Source organism: Poecilia reticulata, linkage group LG12 (assembly GCF_000633615.1).
Source record: "Poecilia reticulata strain Guanapo linkage group LG12, Guppy_female_1.0+MT, whole genome shotgun sequence".
Classification (NCBI taxonomy): domain Eukaryota; kingdom Metazoa; phylum Chordata; class Actinopteri; order Cyprinodontiformes; family Poeciliidae; genus Poecilia; species Poecilia reticulata.
Window position 1 is genome coordinate 21,499,063 of NC_024342.1, and position 22,636 is coordinate 21,521,698.

Genomic DNA, 22,636 nt, shown 5'->3' on the forward strand with positions numbered 1-22,636 from the left:
AAGAAGAAGACTGGAGTTCTGGGAATGAAGGAGTTGCACTGTTTGGACTCTTTAACTCAGTGTTTATGATCCTTTTTAATCAAGACACGGATATGGAGACCCATTTCTGCCAAAAATAAAACCGACAAATTATTAGACATTTTTAAAATCCTACAGTATTATCACCTAGAAAAATTAGTTTAAAGTGGTTTAAAAATATGTAAGAAAATATTTTACCTGGTTTTTTTCACAGTTTCAAAATGAGAAATTAATCAGTTAGCACAAATTAACAAGCCCTCACCCCAACGTTGTTCTTTTAATAGAAAACCTAATGTTTGGCCTATATATCAAATTTTAGCTTTTGAGTGCATTTTTTTTAGATTCCTTTTTCACCGCATAACAAATGACATTCAGTGCAGAATTTTTTGTAAAAAAATAAAAAATAAAAGCCACCTAGTCACAGATTAATAACGRACAGRAMGTTGGGCATCAAAAAAGTCCATCAAAACTCTGAGATAAAGAAAATAACATCTGTTAACATCAGCCTCCACAYTTCCTGACACCCTGGTAGCTGCGCCGCGTCGTACCGGATTAACCTGAGTACGAAAAACTGCTTTCTCTGAGAGGCAATCAGATTTTTATTCCAAAAGTCATTACAAAGAAACGGTGGGGAAACAGGCCCACAGCATCACAGATCCTCCACCGTACTTTACAGTTTTTCTCATTTCATCCTTTGCTTCACAGTGGAAACATCCTGGAGAGTTTGTTTCTGGAAAGCTCAGTCAGAAGCTGCTTTTCCATTACAAATGTCTGCAAAACTTTGTGAATATTCCGCTAATGTTAAAAAACACAATTTTGCAACTGTGGTGTTTCGATTGAATAAGAAACGCAATTAAAACAAAATCACACGTGAATAAGTTTGACACTATCARCCTAAAACTACTTCCTGTTGTCTTCGTGGTTTCCGCCAGTAGCAACATCCTGTTGTTGATCATGTGACTCGTGTGAAGCGGATATATTGTTTCTGTTGCAGTTTGCGAAATRAACMGATTTCGATAGGGCCAAAAAAATCCACCTCATGCTAGCACCAAAACCTTTTATTGAAAAACCAGGTTTGTTTTTTYGAAATTAACACATTTATTTTCAAAATATCAAATTGTGCAATCATGTTTAATGGAAATGCAGCTATCATCCTACACGATCACTGTATCAAAACTGAGTGAGATCATTTTTTGAATTRAGACTCTTTATGTAACCGGATCAGTTGTTGAGTTGTTCATCGTTTTTCAGTGTGAGGTYGTTACGGAAACAATTCATGCCTTCATTTCTTCACCAGGGATGCCAAAAACTGTGGAGCGTTTGTGTCAAACCGCATCTGGACATGTTGGCAAAAAACTGGTGGACGTGTTAAACATCCAGCWGTTGTACAGATCAAACCAATCAAAMGTTTCTCATCACATGACGTGCTACAGGCTAATGTGACAAGTATGAAAAAATCAACTTCTTGTCTTGAAGACGTCTGCAGGTAAAAACTGTGAAGAAAAATGTGGCTTTTTTTTTTCTTCTTTTGATTAATGCTAAAAAAAAAAAAGAAGAAAAAGTCCCTTTCTTGTTGTTGAGTTGTTTGGTGTTCAAAATGATCGGACAGCTTTTTCTTGTGATTTCACTCAAGCCTTTAAATTTAACCGTGTTTGTCTTTTCTAAGTCGTCAACGAAGGAGCGATGGACGGGAAACAGGAGGCTGGAAATTTACCCGTTTTTCTGTCATTTTATAGTTTGTTTTTGACTCCYATYGAGAAAACGAGATGAAAGGAGAAACAAATCAGCTTTGGAGCTGAAGATGAGAAACATTTGGAGATTCGTTTTTGTTCAGTCCCATTTCTTTTTGCTCTACAACAAAAGTATCCGTGATTTATGGCAGCGTAAAATAAACACCCACTGAAGGTTTAAATTTATTTTGCACTAATGTACGTATTGTTTTACTTTGGATTTAGTCCAGACTGAAGGTTTTTCATAAACTTGTTTTCTGGCTGGCAGAAACTTTATCTTTCCACTGATTTATTTTATTTCCACATCAGGCATGTAGATTATGGGGATGTATCAATCTTACTGAAAAAAGTAGCGAAATGTAGAAAGGCACTTGGTATAGGCAGCTTCTTTAGGGTTAAAACATTAAAAATGCTATTTAATTTCCTTCACTATTTCAAATATATTATTATTTATGTTGTTTCTCAACAGAAATATCTTGTAYATAAAACATATATCCAGATTTCAGATGCGTCATTATAGCATTCATCATGTTACAAAAAATATCAGTAATGGGAAGAAAACATTTTATTTTGTACATATTAATGTTATATTCCATAATAAGAAACTAAAGTAATGTTCAGTAATGTTGAGGTATAATTTTGTTTTGTTGATATAAGGAGAAACAAGCTCTATGTTTACGTTAATAGCAAAATAAAAATAAAAATATTGCAGCAGAAATTAAAAATACTCATGCATATGGCTACTTGGCACATGCTCAATAGCATCTTGCTAGTTAGCAAATGCATGATAGCTTTATTTTTTTAATTTGAAGAATACATACTAAACATTGTCAATCACAAAGTTAAAACGTATAGCTGCAGAGGTTTAAAGCTAATGGTGTCTTTTGATGGATGCTGACTAGCATATGACTAAGAGGTCTAGTACTATATTAATGCTAAGTTAAGCATTAGCCATATGCTAACTAGCTTGAGTAAAATTAATCTCTGCCTTGACGGGATGAGTTGTGTTGCTTTGAGTCACTCAGTTAAAACTTTTATCTAAATGAGATCAGAACATTTCTGCACAGAAAACGTAAACAAAACGTTGGCATTATGCAAGTTAGCTTAGAAGTCCTCTAAATGTTAATCGGTGACTACAGATTTCACATGAAAATCACTTTTTTACCATGAAGATTACTTTATTTTTATTTTTATGTAACATTACATTTGCTAATAAAATTTTAATATTGTGCCGTTTATTGTAATCTGACAAATTTTAAAGATTAATTTTCATTTTTTAAATATAGGCACAACATTATTTTCATTTTTTGACAGTTTCAAAGGTTTAACAGCCGTGGTCCCGAAATAATTTGATAACAGCTTTTGCTCTATGGCAATTATTATTTGACTAAAAGTTCTCTAGCATTATGTTCAAGCTAATTTTGAGATAATTACGTTATATAAGATGTGTTTGTGTAAAATGCTGCAGTGTGCGGACATAGAACAGAGACTGAGTCCAGATGTTTTCAAATGTTTTTTTAAGTATTTTTTGTTCTGGGTAATTTCACCATGTAGTAATGCTTGTTGTTTTACATGACAACTAGCATGAAGCTAAAAGTACAATAGCATTCTATACAAGCTAAGTAGCCATTTGTTAACTTATAGAACCCAGTTTGCTGAAATAAAACTATTTTTCTGAGTTTCTCAGGTTGGAACATCCCTATAAAAATCTACTAATACGACTTTCTAAGCGTCAACAAATTTCAAAAAGTCTATGCTAGCTTAACGGTTTAGCTTTGGACTTATTTGTATTTTTATTACCAATATTCACAAAATCCTACATAAAACCGATATATGAAACTTGTCACTCCTGAAATGTTTATTTGGGGGGAAATTTGGTGCCTTTTTTTTGGCTCGACAGAAAACGGTGGCGTATGTAAAACCTTCAGTGTGTGAGTGTACTCCTGTGACGTAGCTAGTTACTGAGGCAGAAAACGGCTATTATTGCATCTGTTCTTATGTATAGAAAAGAAAAATTCTCCCAGTGACCTTTGGGTCTCTGGAGTTGTTTGGTTTTTATTGAGCGTATGGTGATCATCTCAGCAGGACAATGTTTTAATTGGCAAACACACCAATGGGTCGTCACTGAGCTGTGCTTCGGTTGGTTTAGCTCATTTTGCTGTACGTGATATCAGATTATTGTGGTTATTGTTGGAGCGATTTGGGCCTTCCATCATCCTTCTGCCTTGTAATATTTGTTTTTGTATGTTCAAATATGTATGTTAATAATTTTTATTGTTAATGGACAAACGGACACTGTGTGCTTCGTCTTTCTTTCGCAACAGTTTCATTTCATCCAAATTACATCACATTAATCAGAACTAAACTATTTTTACCCATTATGGGTGTAAAAAGTTGAGTTTCTCGGATGTCTGGCTGCTAAAAAAAAAGCCCAGATCATCATTCTTTCACTGCCGTGCTCAACACCAGTAAGCTGCCTAAACGCCTGATTTTATATCAGTGCTTACGCTGATGATCATGTAATGAGCTTCAAAAGCAAATTCTTGAGACATATTGGATATTCAACAGCCTTTTGAGTTTTTGTAATATTGTAATTTACCAAATCAAATTTCTTCTATTTACCTATAACGTAAGAAAACGTTGAAAATCAATTGTGCATGGTTACTTCATTCTTTGGTAATTAAATCCATAATTAAATTGATTTAATTTGTGAAATGCGTGTTAAGTTGCTCGACTTATTAATTTAATGTTCCTGAGCTGCAGGTTAAACTCACTGTGGCTCATTAAACATCTGATTAACATGAACAGCACWAATTAAGACTAATCACTTTAAGCTTTCAGATATAAATCAGCTTAATTAAAGTTGATTTATATCCGCTTTAATGATGTGCTGCAGCAAGAATTCATTTTAGAAAGTATGTGATTTTTGTAAAATGTAACTTCCAGAATCCGACCTTTTATCTACAAAAACTACTTTCCTCCAGTTTCCTTCGAAATGTCAGATGACATTTTAGATTTGGCAATAAAAGTTGCTTTTTGCCACAAATCACCAAAATATGTTTTTTTTCTGACAAATTTGAAAACCTTAGCAGTTTGGACCATTTCCACTGAGCATATCGTATATCAAGGTGTATTGAACAATTAAAATGGGTATTTTTAAGCATTTTATTAATTTTTCAATAGAATAAACATTGGATCTGGATTTTTCTTTTTTTATATCAACAGGCACCAAAATCACAACAATATTTGTTTTTAACTTTGAGGTTCAACTTCTGAAAGTTTTCAACATAAACAGTGAAATACATTTTTTGGATTAAAAAAATGTAATTCTTTCAGTATTTTTTAGTTAATTGATGCAGAAATTGGGAACATAGTAATAAAAAGTGATTTACAGAAGAGTCGACCTGCAGGTTCCTGGTTGAATCACATTTTATTTCAGTGCAGTTTCAGCAGGAGGATTTCAGATGAAGATGCAGAACAAAAACTTTCCTCTGGTTCTGGTTTCTTGACGGGTTTCTGCAACAAAACGCTCCAAGAATCAGAAAACCGTTGAGTTATTTAAACAGGAAATAAACTTTAGGCAGAAACCAGTAATAAACAGAAAGAAGGATCATTGATCTCTGTAACGTCTACTGTACATAATAATCAGATATTTTGGTGATCAAATCCTACGTTAAACCATTATTACCCTTTAATCCTGAACGGGGAGATCGTTTTAATCCTTGTAGCGTGAGGCTGAATCTGGGAACTTTGTGAATATTCCAGAGTAAATATTTATCTGCTGAGCGTCAAACATGATCCGCCTGAATGTTTCAGGAAACCGACGTCGTCTCTGGCTTCCACTTTACACAGTAAGACATGAAAACTAAGAATTCTGCTGTAGCATGCAGCGACTCGAACGGGCTGCAGGGGGCGCTGCTGTGATCCAGAGGTGTGGGTTGGTGGTGCGTTCAGGGCCGGCAGCGCTGGATGAAGCGCGGGTACAGGCAGACGTCCCGGATGTGGTGTCGGTTCAGCAGCCAGGTGAGGAAACGCTCCAGGCCCAGACCGTAGCCGCCGTGGGGACACGAGCCGTACTTCCTCTGCAACGGCAGAGAACCGGGTCAGACCGGGTCAAACTGGGTCAGACACAGCAAACAGCTGACGCTCACCTGGTCGGTGTACCAGTAGTACGGAGTCGGGTCGATCCCCTCCCTCTTGTATCCCTCCAGAAGCTCGTCAGAGTCCCAGATACGCATCGAGCCGCCGACGATCTCCCCGACGTTCGGCATCAAAACGTCCACCTGGGGGCGACGATGAGACAACAGTCACATCCGCTTCTAAACCTGCAGCTCGGATAAAACTAAACACGTCTAAAAACTATTTATAATGTAAAAACTGATATAAATCATTTCAGAACCTTTTCTGCTTTTATCAAGTAAAACTCAACTGAAAAACATAAATCTGTTACAATAAACTGGTAAAATTACAACTTTAACCTGAAAAAATTATTCCTGCATTTTTATGACTTTATCCTTGCAGAACTTTTTTCCTTGTAATATGAGTTTATTCTCTCTTCCTCCTCTGGGCCTTCATGAAGAGTCCGGTTCTGGACTCGGTCCCGTCTGGTTTTCTAACCCGTCTCCAGCCTCTGATCTTACCGACTCGGTGAGGCGCTGGTCCTCTGGGCAGCGCTGCATGTAGAAGGACTTGATCTCAGCCGGGAAGCGGCAGAGCAGGATGGTCTCGTTGATGGAGTCGGTCATCAGCCTCTCCGGAGCTTCAGGGATGTCCTGAGAATCAAACACTAAAAGCTCAACCCAAAGGTCACACACACCTGACTTCATCACATCATTAAACATGACGGAAATGTAAAAAAAAAAAATTTCTACTGGCCAGGAAGGTCATAAACTGATTCACTGTTGAGACAACAGCGCCCTCCACTGGTACGTCTTATTACTGCAACATTTAACTGAAGAATCGGTCACTGAGGTTTCTAACAACATGACAGATTCTCTGTAGAAATGCATAAGTGGTAAGCAAAGTTATTCGTTTTATAAATATCAAATCCATCCATTCATTTTCTTACACCCTTGTCCCTCAGTGGGGTCAGGAGGTGCTGGTGCCTCTCCAGCTAATGTTCCGGGTGAGAGGCGGGGTCACCTGGACAGGTCGCCAGTCTGTCGCAGGGCAACACAGAGACACACAGGACAAACAACCATGCAGACACACACTCACACCTAGGGACAATTTGGAGAAGCCAATTAACGTGACAGTCATGTTTTTGGACTGTGGGAGGAAACCGGAGTACCTGGAGAAAACCCACCATGCACAGGGAGAACATGGAGACTCCATGCAGAAAGACCGGGGCCGGGAATTGAACCCAGAACCTTCTTGCTGCAACTGCGCCACTGTGCAGCCCCTGGCTCAACATTCCTCATTTTCATTATTATTTTCATCTTAGAGTTATAACATTTTGCTCTCATACTTTTACAACTTTATTTTTGTATTTTTACGACTTCACTCGCCTTTGTACAACTATTCTTGAATTTATTTCTGTATTATTAACACTGTTGTGTTGCTCTTATAATCTCATTTTTTGGGTCTTTATTAACTCATTTTCATTACGAGTATTTGCCCCRTTGCCTCTACATTAACAGACCCTCCTGACGGTGTGAAAACGTTAGAATCGGAGCAGACCGAGTCAGGATGAGCTGCGTTCAGTCGTCACCTCTCCAAACTCGTAGTAGGTCCCGTCGTCCTTCTTCACATCGTGCTCTCTGAGCCACTCGATGGCCTCAGTGTAGTTCATCCTCTTGAAGGGTCTCTTTGGAGGTTTGAAGTCCTGGAAAACAGAAATGAAACCCCAACATTAGACGCAGTAATAATGAACCAGTGGAGCCGTGGTCTTCAGTCTCGTACGGGGTTGATGTCGTAGAGCAGCTGAGCAGCGGGAGATTTGAGAACCCGGTCCACCACGTCACAGACCAGATCCTCCAGTCGGGTCAGCAGGTCCTCGAAGGAGATGAAGGGACACTCGGCCTCGATGTGAGTGTACCTGAGAAAATGATAGGCGACAGGTTTTCAGCTGTAGTGGCCAAAAGCTTCACTGGGTTTTTACTGGGCGGAAATCAGTTAAATGAAATGTTTAAAACCTGAATTAAACGTGATTTTCAAAATATATACTTGGAGTTGGCAAAAAGAGGAGATTTTAAACAGCTTCAGTTCCTCTTACTGGAAAGTGGTTGAGATTAATCCCTACATAAACAACCTGTAAATCTTTAAAACAAAAAGAGATTCTATAATATTTGGAATCAATGGGTCGTATATCACTCCACCCTCTGAACAGCTGATTTAAGTTCTTGTTTCTTTTTTAACTCTGGGAACTTTCTTCAATCTTCCCTCATTATCATTTAAGTATTTCTGATTTTTAATCAATTATAACAAGCGATAAATGACAAAAATGAAGGTCTTAACTCTGACATATGACAAACTCTCTTTTAGTCTTAATGAGAGGATATTGTAGCTCCACTCACTCGGACAGATGCCTGCGGGTTCGGGACTGCTCGGCGCGGTACGACTGGGCGATGCAGAAGGTGTCGCCCAGGGCAGGTATGCAAGTCTCCAGGTAGAGCTGGGAGGATTGGGTCAGGTACGCCTGCTCGCCAAAGTAGTCGAGGTTGAACAGCGTGGAGCCGCCCTCCACCTGGGTCTGCACCAGCGTGGGAGGAGTGATCTGACACAGATACACAAACGTCTGAGTGGACTTCACATTTTTACTGAGTGGACTTCATGTTTTATGTAATGAAATCAATATTTCAGTGACATAATTCACCCCACACAGCGGGCTAACACATTATGAATCAGTTAAATGTGAGTTGCTGTGTGTCACCTCGTAGTATCCGCGGCTGAAGAAGTGGTCCCTGAAGCACTGGGTCACCGTTGATCTCACACGCAGGATCTTGGAGACGTTCTCTCCTCGGATCAGCATGTGCCGGTTGTTCAGCTGGACGTCGACGTCCGACTCTTCGTTCAGCAGGTTGTCGGCGCCGCCTGCTGGAGCCAAGCCCACCAGCTCCCAGAAGTCGCAGTTTAACTCGTGGCCACCGGGGGCCTGGCAGGAAAAACTCAGCATGTTTAGCACGTTAAGTTATAGAGCTATAATTCCAGAAAATTACACAAAAAAAAATCACCCTTTTATATGTGGCACATAGAAATGTGAAGCTTAGTCACATTCTTAACATTTTAGCAACACTATTTGATACCAAATTGTTGTTAGTGGGAGACATTTTTTTATTATAGTGTCAAATAAGTGGTTCAGGCTTCTCCAGATTAAATGCTCTTTATATTAAATTTTTACATTTCTATATATTTTTATAATGTTGCTATTATTTTTCTAACATTTTACCTTTCCACATTTTATTTAAATTAGTTCTGGTTTTCCTTTGTCTTGATGCAAGTTATTTTTATTTTATCTGTATCAAAGACAAAAAAAAATCTGTTTTTTTAAATCACGTACTTTTAGCTTATACATATTTATTTTACTTTTCTCATTTCTGTTTTACTGCTTGGAGAAGGTGCGTTTGATTTGTTTACCTGTTTCCCCTCAGGAACCGGAGTGATGGTCCCATACAGAGCGACAGTACTCTCTGTGGACAACAGCAGCCCGTTGTAGCACTGACACTAAACATAGGGAAAAAAAACACACCCAAGTTTTATTATTTAAATAAGTTTTATGCAGAAGGAACAGAAATTGTTTGAGATTTTCTAAAAGTCTTGCAGGTTTTCTGAAGGTCTAAATGCGTTATGAAACTTTGAAAAGAAAATACGACCATTTGGGTCAGGAAATGCAAAGAAACGACAGCTGGAAACAAATTTTACCAGTTTATCAGACAGAACACACTGGAGAAAGCCAGTTCCATCCCTCAGCACAATGAACATCAAGTTCTTCCCTGCAGGAAAAAGGAAAGTCCAGTGAATACCAGCTCTCATCCAAGCCATGAGGTGCGTTTCATTCTGCTGCGTTTCTCACCCTGCCTCCGGAGGCGGTGGACCCATCCGAACACCTTCACCCTCTCACCTCGCTTGGCCTCCAGCATGTGGATTTTCACCTGGAAAAACAAACATGAGCGACATGTTGCAGCTCCACTCAAACAGGATTTCTGGTCAAATTTGCCTTTGGCGGACATGAATTCATGGACGTGTATATGGGCAAAATTAAGACGAAGCAAAGTGACCAATCTTCCACTTCCTGTGAAACTTCAATCAGTTGTTAATGAGCTGAACTGATGGAGTGCTGTTTAATCACTGCAGGAAATAAAATATGGTATTTTTACAAACCTTAAACCAAGAAAGATAAAATTATGATAAAATATATTGTAATTGAGGAATTTAAAAATGGTTTAAAATGTCAAAAAAATATTTATTTATTTATTTATTTATATATAAACTTCTGGTCACATTTGTAAATTAAATCCATACTGTCAAACATTCATGTTTCCATTTTGCAGCTTTCTTAAATCACATCTCAAACTAAATCCTTCCACTTCTTGTTTTGAACATGCAATCGAATGAGAATGAGAAGCAGGAGACCGACCGTCTCAGGTTCAGGAAGGTTCGGGTCGTTCACGATCTCGATCTTCTTGGCCTCCTCCAGGTTCTTCTCCCTCCTCTCGTTGTCCTCAGCCTGCATAACAAACAGAAAGACACAGTTTAAAGGCACAGTCACCACCTGGTGGACAGTTTTAGTAATGACACTTCGTAGAAACCGAACCACAAACCTCTTTCTTGTCTTTGGCGTCGTTCTTCATCTGCTCGCGGTTGAAGGCTTTCTTAGCGTTTTTCATCTGTGTTTTTGAGATCACCGCCCAGCGCTGAAGACAACAACACACAGCAAAATCCAGAGGTTTTTACTCAACTTTATTTAAACAGCTGGAACAAACCAAGCTGCAGTTCATCTCTCCACCAGGAGGAGGCGTTGAGGCAGGTAAAAACACCCCTGAAGCTCATTAGCTGCGTTTCAATTAACCATAAAATGTATCAAATTGAAAATACAAAATTAGATTTACTTAATGGAAACATGACAATTGAACAAGAATATGTTTTTTGATATAAATTATTTGTATAAATTATTTGTGCTAACGTGAGACTAGTCACCAGGTTGCCATGGCAACCACTAGATCCATTAGGAGTGATGCCATCCTACCATCAAACACAAATGTATGGAGTTTGTTATTTCTGCTGTGACTTTAAGTCTGGTGGATATGTGGGGAAGAACCTCATCCTCACTGTTAAGCACGGTGGAGGACGTGTGATGCTGTGGGAACTCACCTCTCCCTCCTTCTGGGATTCCACATAGATGGTCGGGAACGGCTCCTTCCCAGCAAACAGCAGCGCCTGACAGGTTCAGATCACAAACTGAATTTAAGAAGTAGAAACAACATCTACGCCCAAAATTTTTCAATAAATATAAAAACCGCAGTTTTTTTTGTTGTTTGTTTTGAATTATTTCAATTCAGTTAAGCTTCAAAGACTGGATCTATTTCAATATAATTAGAAAGAAATTCATTAAAAAATTATTCGATTTAGAAGTTCCCTCATATCAATCCGTCATATATTGATGTTTATAACAGATTTGCGGTAAAAAAAAAAAAAAAGTGCAGCTCTGTTTGTCTGTCTACCTTGAGGGGAGTTTTGAAGGGTTTCTCCTCCGATCCGTCTCCATCCTGGTCGCTGCCGTGTTTATCAGAGACGTACATCTCAGCTGAGGCACAGAAACAACAGCAGGTTTAAAACATGAAYGCAGAGACTCCATGATTTACCTGAAGGAGGTTAAAGTTCAGGCAGCTGAAATGTGGAAATGAATCTGAATCATGAACTTGAACAAGGCGGATGACGTGAGGAAATAACCTAGCGGAGAGTTTCTGCTCTGATGAAACAGATCAAAACTCCCTGATGATAATTATATGAATTTAAGCGAAACACATTTTTGATCTGGATAAAACCAGGTCGTCCCATCAGGCCAACAGATTTGAACATTTTGCATTTTAAAAATCATTTCCAGACTCAAATAGACCATGTTCTCAACCAATTTTTTTTATTCAAGAGTTTAGTTCAAATATTTACTGTAAATTTTCCTGTTAGCTCCAAACTTGAACTATGCGTCTGATTTATGGTTGTACCGGAAACACAAATATCCAAAGGTTCCAGCTTCGGATTTCTGCATAAAAATTCATCCAAATTAACAAATTAAAATCCCAACCCAAATTAAAACGGCTCATTTGAACCAGAATCTGTTTCTATTAGGTACAAAGAAGAACCGGATGAGTAAAACTGAAAGTGAAAGAATGCTAAATGTTGCATCATTGCAGCAGGACATTTTGACATCAACTCATCTGCAACTGAAATACCAGAAACATTTAACAACCGACTGTAAATAATAATAATTTGATGATAAACCAAAGAAGCATTTAGTCCATCTAATCAGCCCCATCCTGAGTTTTAGATTTACACAGTTTTAGATTTACGAGTAAATAGTGAAAGGGAGAAAAATGGGTCTAAAATATAATTTAATTTCTGRTTTTGGGTCAAACTGAGCTTATATTTACATTCGTCAAGCTTTTGCTCCTTCTTTGCACCAGATTCAGAAAATAAGCATCTAAATACAGAAAAAACCTGTTTTCCAAGGGATGACAGGTTGGAAACGTTTTTAGTATGTATAACACACTATATTTTCTTCCCTAAAGAAATATAGTGCAACAGGAGAAAAAGGGTCGAAGGTACATCTTAATAAAWTTATACACAATTTAAAAAATGTTAATTTACATTTTTGAAAATTAAGTCAAAAAAGAAACTTATGTATTACATAGATGTACAACACAAATACACATTCTAAGTGTTTGTGTCAAGTTAGATGATTATCGACAAAACAGGAAAAACAGGAAAAATAACATAACAGCTGTAGTTTTCAGGTAACACCATTTGTCTGAAAGATCAACAGATACAACCCAGAAACCTTTTTAAATTCCGTTTTTATTAAATTATTCGATTAATAACAGCAATGTGACTAAAAACGTCGCCTTTCCTCCACAGATCGCTCGTCATATTTTATCCCTTAAACCTCCGCACTGCAGAATGACAGCTACCTTAGCCTGAATTAGCTTCCAGGCTTTATTTACGGTTTTTGATTCAATCTGTAAGGGAACAATAAGACCAGTTTTAGTAAAATAAATCAAACTAGAGACTCATTGATTGATAAAGCAGACATTTAACCACCTTTATCATCGCCATACCAATCCAGACAGACACACATGTCCCTGCTAACCAGCTAGCTCCCCCTGGACAGGCTCATTTATCTCTTACCGACCGAGACTTGGTCCACACCTTTAGTTATCTCCGTCGCCATGTCGGCCCACGTCTAAAAACACTTCGCTGAAAGCAAAAGGTGACAACTTTTTATTTTAAAAAATCTAAATCAGCCGTTAGAAACCAGCACCGGCGACGTCTCCGGGATCCTAACGTGCAACTTTGCATCAGCCTTCTGCAGCTTCATAGAAAAGGCGAGACAAACATCTGATTGGTCAGTCTGGAAACGTCACCCATACTGTATTAAATCTGATTGGTTACATTCAATGTCAATAACTGTTGTATTCAATGTTAGCTTGAATTCATACTTAAGGTTTTGTCGGAGGAAGAGAAACTAATATTACATGTTTCACGTAATATACATTTAATCTCAAACTTTAAATTTTAAGACTCCGCCTAGATTTTAAAACCAAAAACAATATGAAATTTGCTTTTTTTTTTTTTTTTTTTAGATATACCCCACAAAATCGAGTTTTTTACATCCGTAATTGAAAGTATCATGAAGAAAAGAGGCGGAGTTATTGAATTTTTTTTTTTATGTCAGATGTCTTGATGCATTCAATTGACATGTAAAGTCGGAAAATAGAGCTACGTCACACCCGGATCCATCTCAGTATGACTGTTAATAAATGACAGAAAATATTGGTCATTTTCTACAGAGCCACAAGTACAATGTTACAAATTACAGTTATAAGATAATTTGACACAGAGCTTCTTGAAAAGAAGCTTTATAAGTGATAAGGTAATAAAACACACCAAGGCTAAGCAACAGGCCAGACATTAACGTTTAAGATTTAACCCACATTTATTGCAATTAGAGACATTTAAAAGAAGTGCAAGGTAAACAATGTCATTCACTTAAAGCAGAAATAAGGAGATTTAATGTTTGAATTTTAATCCAAAAATGTTTATGTCCACATAAATACAGAAAAACTTTGTCCATAAGGTTAATAAAATGTTTTATTTATACTTTTAAATAAACTACAGTTTATCATGTCTTATCAATGTTACATTATAAATCTTATATTGTGTCACATTTTGTTACATTATGTACATTTTCATCATATTGTTTTCATCGCTTCATCTCATATAAGATCTCATTTTTTACTGACTGCTGATCTGGTTTTTCCTATTTCAGGTCTTATTTGTGGAAAAATAAACTAAAATGTCTGACTTTATCCATTTAAAACAAAGAAAATTAAATAATTAAACTTTTCCAATGATTTAATATTTTTTCTGTCCATTCAACACATTACAATATATTTAGTAATAGAATATATTGATGTCAAGGTGGAATATCCATGTTTTTGTTTTTTCACTTAGAGCACAATATTTCTGTAGTTTTGATCACTTCAGTGGACTCATGTCTGATGTCTTTCTGTGTTCAATATTTGGTGTTTAATTTGGTAACTTTTCTTCAGTTTTTCCTTGCATATTTTTTATTTCTTTACATGCGTATGTGTAAAAGAAATAGAAATGTAACTAATGTGTATTTTTACTGCTGCCGAATACAAAGGAGAATTATTTTAATCAAATAAACCAAAATTTGACCAAAGGTCCCAGATCTGAGCTGAGGCGTTGTCATATAAACCGAAGCCAGGACAGAGYGGTCGGGTGAACGCTGTCTGGACTCTGTGCAGGAGGTTCATGTTGTTGTCAGAGACGCTGTAGAAGGACAGAACACCTGCACTGTGATCCAGGTAAACTCCTATTCTGGATGACAACGGACCCGAGACTGGAGTTCTGATCCAGTTGTGTCTAAATTCATAACTTTTATTGTAGCACTGCAAAGCCCAGGACTTCTTATTGTTTCCAAACGCACTTTCATCACCTTTCCTGCTGATGTCTTTATATGAAACTGCTATGAAAACATCCCAGCGGTTAGACGATGCTTTCCACTCCACCTCCCAGTAACATCGCCCAGTCAGACTTTCACTACACAAAATCTGGGGCCAGTATGAGAACTTATCTGGATGATCCACAAGAACGCCATTTATTCTGTAAGAATAAGCCTTTAGTGGATATTCGCACCTGACACACATATTTGCGGTGTTTAAATCTAGTGTAAGGGGACAGGCGTACTGCAGGAACTCCCCTCTGGTCTGAGGTTCTGCCTGTGGAACCAGAACCTCCACATCGGCTCCAGTCGGTGGAACTGGACTCCATTCCTCGGTGAGCAGCTCCTCCAGTCTGTCTCTCAGCTCAGAAACCGTTTCCTCTGCGTCTCGTCTGAAGCTCTCAGGCTGAACGCCGATGCGGGTCGGGTCAGGGGCGTCTCCGAGTCGGGCCAGAGAGCCGTAGTTCTGCAGAAAGCGGATGTGGTCACTGGTCTGCTGCAGCTCCTCCAACATGGCGGCTCTCCTCCTCAGACCCCTGATCTCCTCCTCCAGCGCCTCCTGCAGCTCCTTCACTTTGTTCACCTCAGATTCCTGCTGAGATCGGAGCTGCTGCTTCACGGCGGTGAAGATCTTCTCTGCGCTCCTCAGCGCCTCGTCGGCAGCCTGATGGACGTCCTTCTCCACCTGCTGGAGCTTCTCCACCTCCTGCTGTCGGCCCTGGATCCTCCGCTGGACGTCCTGCCGACGCGCCGCCAGCTCCTTCTGCTTGTTGCTCATCTCTGCGGCGGCGGAAAGCGTCTGGTGGCCTTTATGCTCGTCCATCAAGCAGAGGTAGCAGATGCAGCTCTGATCGGTGCGGCAGAAGATCTTCATCACCTCGCAGTGCAGCGGGCAGACGCTGTCCTCCAGCTGCCCGGACGGCTCCACCAGCTTGTGCTTCTTCAGGGCGGAGATGGAGAAGTGAGGCTGGAGGTGCTGATCGCAGAACGACACCAGACACTGCAGGCAAGACTTCACTGCTTTCTGCTTCTCCTCACTGCAGAAATCACACAACACATCTACAGAGAGAACAGTTTGGATCAAAGTTAGCATAGTTAGCTAACACTGAGGAAATGATCATGTGGGCAGATGTTTACTCAAATTAAAGTAAATAATATCCATCCAATAAATCAGTACAAAGATATTTGTTAAAAAAAAATCTACCCAAGTACTAACATAACAAATTATCAATCATTTTATATTTAAAAATTATATCATCAGACGGACCAAAATATTTTGGCATTTTAAAGATGAAAAAAAAAAATATATCAAAATCAGACAAAAGAAAATAAGTTTCTTTCAATAAAAGAACTTCAGAAGCTTTAACAGAAGCTGCAGCTGTGAGTCTGTCTGGTGAATATTTAGTTAAAACATGTTTGTTTTTCATTCAGTGGGTAAAAAAAAACAAACCTGAAATTTTACTCAAAAGTAGAAATACTTCATAAAAAAATTATTCAAGTAAAAAGTACAGCGCAGTAAAAAATACTCCTAAAAAAGTTACTCAAGTACATGCAACTAGTTTCTACCCAACTCTGGTTGTAATGTAAATATTGTTTCTATATTAAGAGCTAGCGGGTGACTTCCTGTTGTCAGAGCAACTGACTTGCGGAGGTGTGACGTCACACCAGAAAACACTCTAAAAACTATTTAAAACTAACTGAATCACAGAAACAAAATGAAAGTGATATAATGAGACCCGGAGCTGCTCTAACCCTGGTGAGGCTCGTCGGGAGCCGCCTGCGGGCCGCCCTTCCTCCTCTCCTCACCTCCTCACCAGCACCGGCCTCGGGCTGAAGCTCTGCCTGCACTGCGGGCAGCTGGGGCTGCCCTCCGCGTCCCAGTACCTCCCGATGCAGCTCAGGCAGTAGCTGTGGCCGCAGGGAATCGTTGCAGGATCCTTCATGAGATCCAAGCAGATGGAGCAGCTGAGCTTTTCCTGCTCCASTTTCAGTCCCGGCTGCGCCATTTCTGAGCCGCTTCCAGAGGCCAGAMACCAGGAAGAGGCAGGGCAGCGGGAATAGCGCCCCCTAGGCTCCACAGCTGGAGGATTCTTCATTTAAAAAGTCCCATTTGAAGTAAAGAAAAAATAACATTCATTTTTACTCAGATTGGAGCGAAATATTTAGTTATCTAATTTTGAGCCAAATAAGTCACAGAGGTAAATAGTTGATTTGTAAGCTAAATATTCAGTTTGGAGCTAAACATTTAGCTTGTAGCTAAACATTTAGCTTGTAGCTAAACATTTAGCTTGTAGCTAAATATTTAGCTTGCTAACAAACATTTGAGGTCTGAGCCTAATTTTCTTTAGTACCTTTAAGTTGCTTCTGACTGTTTCTTGTTGAAGAGCTTGTGGACTTTTTCCTTCTTCCTGTTAATATTCTCACAGCTAATATGTTAACAACTGGCTCAGCTTCAGGGACCGGCTGATTGTGTAGCCATAACATTTATGTTTAAACTAGYGTAATATTAAAACTAGCTGTTTAAAACTGAAGGAACCTGGAAACGCATGCCTTTGAAAACAGATTGTGTTTTATTTACAGCAATTTCAACAGAATTACAATATAAACGACTGGCAGACGGAGCGCCCGGTGAGAGCAACAGGAGGTCCGTTCCTCTTCTCCTCCTTTGGCAGAAGGAAAAACCCTCCACTGTTTCTGCAGCCTCTCCTCCTCCTCCCTCAGTGACTCTCTCCTTTCTTCCCGACAACCTGCAGAGTGAAAACATGAGCAAGTCTCTGCTGAGCGGGAGGCTTTAACCCTCAATAAAAACAGGTTTGTTGCTCCGTACCGTGGCTTTAAGCCTCGATAAGAGCAGGTTTGTTGCTCCGTATCACAGCTTTAAGCCTCGATAAGAGCAGGTTTGTTGCTCCGTATCACAGCTTTAAGCCTCGATAAGAGCAGGTTTGTTGCTCCGTACCCGTTTGAAGTCGTTCATGTTGGTGGCCTGGACCGGAGTGCCGATGAACGTCAGGTAGTTGATCTTTGTCGTTTCCTCGTCTCCCTGGTTTGACTTGACAAACAGCTGCAGAAGGAAAACATGATGAGACACAACATCAGGGTGTCCAAACTGCGGCTCGGGGGCCATTTACTGACCGTCCAGCAGCTTCATACTCCAGTAAATGCAGCTGATGCAGATGGAGTTTGTGTGAGATTTTCAAAACCAAATGTATTTATCAAACTGACCACTGTTGCTCCTACTGCTCTCCGTATCTGCAGTGTGTTTACCGTACCCAGTAAACACACCTGGTCGTGTTTCGGTTCATTTAACTTTCAGACGTTCTTTTCCTCACCGTGACACTCTGGACGTTCTGGAACTTGACGTAGCGCAGCGGGATCAGCCCGTCGTCTTTGTAGTCTTCCTCTGACAGCTCCAGGGTCTGGGTGGCCTGACTCCGCTCGGCGTCGTCGAAGTCCATCGACCGAGGAAGGTTGATGAAGACCTTCAGGAGCTTGGGGGCCCGGGCTGAGGCGAGACGACACCCGGTGAAGGAGGGTCGGGTTTTAAACGCCGCACCGTCAAAACAACTCACCTAAATCTGAACACTGCAGCTTCATGGAGAAAAGCTTCACCGGCTGGTTGAAGGCGATCGTTATCAGCAGCTGGAGGAGGAAACGGTTATCAGTGAAGCAAGCAGGAAGTGTGAGTCCCAGGTCGCTCGGGGTCAGAGGTCACCTGCTCRTCGCAGTCGGACTCCAGGCAGGACGAGTCTTTGACTAAGCAGTTGTCGAAGCCGCAGTCGTCGCTCTCGTTGAGACACTCGCAGCCGGCTTTGTTGACGAAGGGCATGAGGTCCATCTGAGCGACAGACAGAGAGGTCAGAGGTCAGAGCGGGTCTCCTGAGAATGTTCTTAACTGGCTACATTTGGATACAAACACAAAATCATGTTCCAACATGGAGACACAGCCTGACGTCACTTCAAGGCTCCATCTTCACCGCAGCTTTTATAACCATCTGCTGAATTTTCATTTCATCTGCTTTGTTTCTGATCATAGTCACTGAATGTAATGAAGGGGCGTCACTTAGGGTGTTTTCACCCTGACAGTCCGGTCGACCCGGTTCTACTGGAACCAGAACATCTGCTCCACCTCCAGCTGCTGTGGCTCTGAGTCAAACCAGCCTGTTCCCCTCCTGGCCTGAGGGGGCGCTGCACCAAGAACCACTGAGGAAAACTAAACAAAAACCTCTGAAGACTCCGAGAGCAACTTCCTGCTTCACCAGATGGAAACAAGATGGAGGATTTCAGTGGTTGGAGGATTTCTCCAGACCTTTCCATCACTAGGCTAACACTTTTGTTTTGGTTGCATTTACCCAGAATGCACTGCTCTGTAGTCCACTTCCTGCTTTTTCAGCRGYCTCTGGTCCGCTTGGTGTTCACATGTGCATTCAAACAGAACTAGAGTTTTCACTTCAACCGAACCCAGACGGAGGTCTGGAGGTTTTTTTGTTTTGGTTTGATGAAACATTCAAGCTGTAGTTAAACTACAGATCAGGCCTGCTGCCAATTCAGCATTAAACATTTTTACAAACACATTTTGGATTTGAATAAGGACCAAAATAATGTCCAGCTTTCTTCAGTCTCCCAGCAACCAGCTCTGCCAAGGAAGGGCGCAATTTGGAGGTGGGTGAACTTGTCCGTCTTATAGAAGTGGCTCGTATTTGAACTGTTTAGTTATAATCCTGTGCAGCTCTACAGTAAATCACTGATAAAACCACCAAACCTGAGCTTTTCATGTTTCTATTCAGGCTTTATTTCACTCCAAGAAGCTCATTTTTCCGTCTGTCTGCCATTTTCCCAAACTCCAGTTTGGACAAAATGTTTGCTCTAGCCTCAGATTACTGGTTTTAACCGGACAGGGAGGGTCCAGAACCAGGCCTGGACCCGCGTGGTGGGGTGAACTCACGTATCCCTTGGGAATGTCCGAGTCCTCGTTGTTTCCCGGGTCGTTCTCTGTGTGCTGTTTGATCTTCTCCTCCAGGCCCGCCGCGTCCGCCCCCTGGTACTGGTCCACCCGGACCCGGTTCCTGAAGAACAGGAAGGTGGGCGTCGCTGAGATGTTGTTGGCTCCCGCCGTCCCCTGAGGAAACAAAAAAAACAACAACTTTTCTTTCAACTGACTTCAGTTTTAAAAACGACATTAACGACATTAAGAGTTTTATCAGATTCAACCTGTAGAACCTGACAGGTTTATTTTTASACCAATTCATTCATTTTAAAACAGCTTTGGATGAATGTTTGGGACACAGAAATAACAAGATGTTTACCTGACAGACATGAACGTCGACCTCCAGGAAAACCACATGTGGGTATTTGTTGCTGAACATGTTAAAAGCCGGAGATATTCTGATGCAGGGCCGACAGCTGAGGGACGAGCAGAACGTCAGAAAACTCTTCATCAGGAACCAGAGCCAAACGTTTGAGAAAGTTATGGACGCTAATCTGTTTCAATCCGAGCTGGCAGGATGGAGATGTTAAATACGAGCATGAGGGGGCAGAGTAAGAGTAGCATAGGAAAAATTTGAATATTTAAAAATTACATCATCAGATAAAGTGGAATTTTAAGGACCAAAATTACAATAATTCAAATATGACAAAAAAACAGTTTCCTCAACAAAAGCTGCATGTCTGTGTCTGGTGACACTTTGGTTAAAACCTGTTTGTTTTTCATTCAGTGGGCAGAAAATCAAAAAAAAAATGTATTCAAGTAAAAAAAAATCACAGAGTAGTAAAAAAAACTCCTGAATTTACATTTTACAAAAACGTTACTTTAATATAATTAACTAGTTACTGCCCAACCCTGAACTAGAGGGAGTCCAGGGTGGAGCCCGGAGGTACAACGTGAAAAACCACAGCTTGTACATGAAATAGCGCCCCCTTCAGATCCGGAGTGAAATGGTGCCGGTTCCATGAATGGTAATGCTCTGACCATTTCCTCCTCACTCAAAATAGACGAGGTGCTGTAATAAACTTAACAACTGCTGGAAAAGGTATTCAATCAATGACGTAGTTTTATACTTCCGCGCTATTTTACTTTTAAAGTAGATCCGGTTAAGCTGTAAACCACATTAAACTAGGACTATTTTCTTATRCTGACAAACATAAAGTAACATATTAGAATATGTTATTCTAGTACAGCTTTACACTGTTCCGGTTATTGTTAATATATTTCTATATATTGCATCAGAACCCTGTGATTTCAGCGGCGCTACACCTGAGCAGCTAACTTACTGTAATACTGCCAAGTCATTGTAAGCAGCACAGCTAGTTAGCTTCCATCGGCTAACAGCAGCAACAATCTGGGAGAAAATCTGAGTTACTCCAGCATCCAGCTGGTTTAAGTTCTTTAAATTCTGATCTCCCACGTCCACATGACCCACWCACGGAGCCTGGTTCGCCGCAATCAGTCCGTGTGGAGAACCTTACCCAGCCATTGTGAACTTCACCACGGCTAGCCTGGAGCCGGCGGCCGCTAACTCCGGCTGGAAGTCCGGGTCGCTGCCGATTACTTTAACGCCAACCATGGTCCGGTTCTGGGCTGCGGTCCGAGCCTGATCCTCCGGGAGACGTTCAGAGCAGGAAACCGGGCAGCCTGGTGGGTTAAACGGTTTTGTTTTTAGCTTTCTGTCACARAATTAGCTCAGCTGCACACCACAGGAACACAATGTAGCCTTAAGAATGGAGACTCCTGATTGGTCAATTCCTGACAGGAAAGGCGGAGTTTGTTCTTCTTCTTTGGTTCCTCAATTCCTCTTTGCTGCCCTCATGTGGAAACAGAACATACAGTTTTCATTAAAACTTTCGACCAGTCAGGTCGTTTGAGGCTCCGTGGGTGTTTTTAAAACCTTTTTTGGTTTCGTCATCTACATTTATCTTGGACTGGAATTTATGTAGTTCATAATAATAACTAGAAAACTAAAAGATTTTTGTATGGTTCCTTTGRTCTGTGTACAGATTCCTTTTTTATTTAAACCCCATTAAGAATYCTTTAAAATTATTAAATAATRAATAAGCATAGAGTTTCTATGAGCTTTATTTTTTAAGCCAAACAGATTCATTTTACATCGTCTCACGTAGCTAGATTTAGGTTCCCTGTTAGCTCAACTATGATTAGCCATTAGCTTGATTGTGATTRGGTGTTAGCTTGCCTCTGAGTTCCTAGCTGAAGACTTAGCTTGTCTCTAATGAATTGCTAGCTTGTCTCTGAGTAGCTGCTATCTACACTTAGTTTTAATGTGATTAACTGTTAGCCTAATTGTGAATAGTTAGCTTGTCTCCAAGTTGCCCCTTTTAAGACTTGAGCTAACTGTTAGCCTGTCTAATAAATTGCTAGCTTGTCTCTGAGTAAGTAATATTAAGAGTTGGATTTATTGTTAGCTTCACTGTGATTATCTGTTTATTTGTAAGTAGTTAATTGTCTGAGCTCCTGGTAATAAGACTTAAATTAACTTAGTTTGACTTTAATTTTAAAAATACTTTGAATARCTAATTGATTTCACTGTCYTGTTTGATAACTAAGATTTACTGAAATAATTGTTTTTCATAAAGTGCCTCAAGATGATATTTTGTTAGTTGAAAACCTGCATTGAATTATTCTGATATTATTTGTATCATAGGTGATCAATCAATTAACCAAACTAAGTGACATCACTACACTTAAAAATGTTAAGTT

General features: G+C 40.0%; 2 protein-coding genes and 1 pseudogene across 3 annotated transcripts; all 3 read right to left on the reverse strand.

The window, feature by feature from the left end:
• Positions 1-5,159: 5,159 nt before the first annotated feature.
• nars1 (asparaginyl-tRNA synthetase 1) lies at positions 5,160-13,279 on the reverse strand. 2 transcript variants are annotated; one of them, XM_008424577.2, is made up of 15 exons: positions 13,110-13,279; positions 11,408-11,490; positions 11,058-11,123; positions 10,508-10,600; positions 10,324-10,413; positions 9,760-9,838; positions 9,609-9,679; positions 9,324-9,410; positions 8,620-8,841; positions 8,264-8,463; positions 7,650-7,785; positions 7,459-7,572; positions 6,389-6,520; positions 5,900-6,031; positions 5,160-5,830 (listed from the first exon to the last, which is right to left on the reverse strand). In XM_008424577.2, the coding sequence occupies exons 1-15, from the start codon at positions 13,129-13,131 to the stop codon at positions 5,699-5,701; spliced, it is 1,659 nt and encodes a 552-aa protein (XP_008422799.1). In that variant the 5' UTR covers positions 13,132-13,279; the 3' UTR covers positions 5,160-5,698. The 2 variants fall into 2 exon arrangements, with proteins under 2 accessions (XP_008422799.1, XP_008422798.1); XM_008424576.2 differs by having other exon boundaries at positions 13,089-13,279.
• A 754-nt stretch (positions 13,280-14,033) lies between these two features.
• Positions 14,034-16,954, reverse strand: LOC103473923 (tripartite motif-containing protein 16-like; annotated as a pseudogene).
• Positions 16,955-17,475: 521 nt separating this feature from the next.
• txnl1 (thioredoxin-like 1) lies at positions 17,476-21,673 on the reverse strand. Its single transcript, XM_008424578.2, has 8 exons — positions 21,391-21,673; positions 20,232-20,328; positions 19,871-20,044; positions 18,641-18,763; positions 18,498-18,567; positions 18,258-18,430; positions 17,885-17,989; positions 17,476-17,675 (listed from the first exon to the last, which is right to left on the reverse strand). Exons 1-8 carry the CDS (start codon positions 21,486-21,488, stop codon positions 17,646-17,648), a joined length of 870 nt encoding a protein of 289 aa, XP_008422800.1. The 5' UTR covers positions 21,489-21,673; the 3' UTR covers positions 17,476-17,645.
• Positions 21,674-22,636: the final 963 nt, after the last annotated feature.

Excerpts from the sequence above, each read along its gene's own strand:
- nars1 (XM_008424576.2), bottom strand. The coding sequence starts at position 13,131 with ATGGCGACGGAGATAACTAAAGGTGTGGACCAAGTCTCGGTCG. Across the intron at positions 9,680-9,759 it reads CCACCGCCTCCGGAGGCAGG|GGAAGAACTTGATGTTCATT; the intron begins GTGAGAAACGCA and ends TTTTTCCTGCAG. Across the intron at positions 9,411-9,608 it reads GTGTTCTGTCTGATAAACTG|TGTCAGTGCTACAACGGGCT; the intron begins GTAAAATTTGTT and ends CCCTATGTTTAG.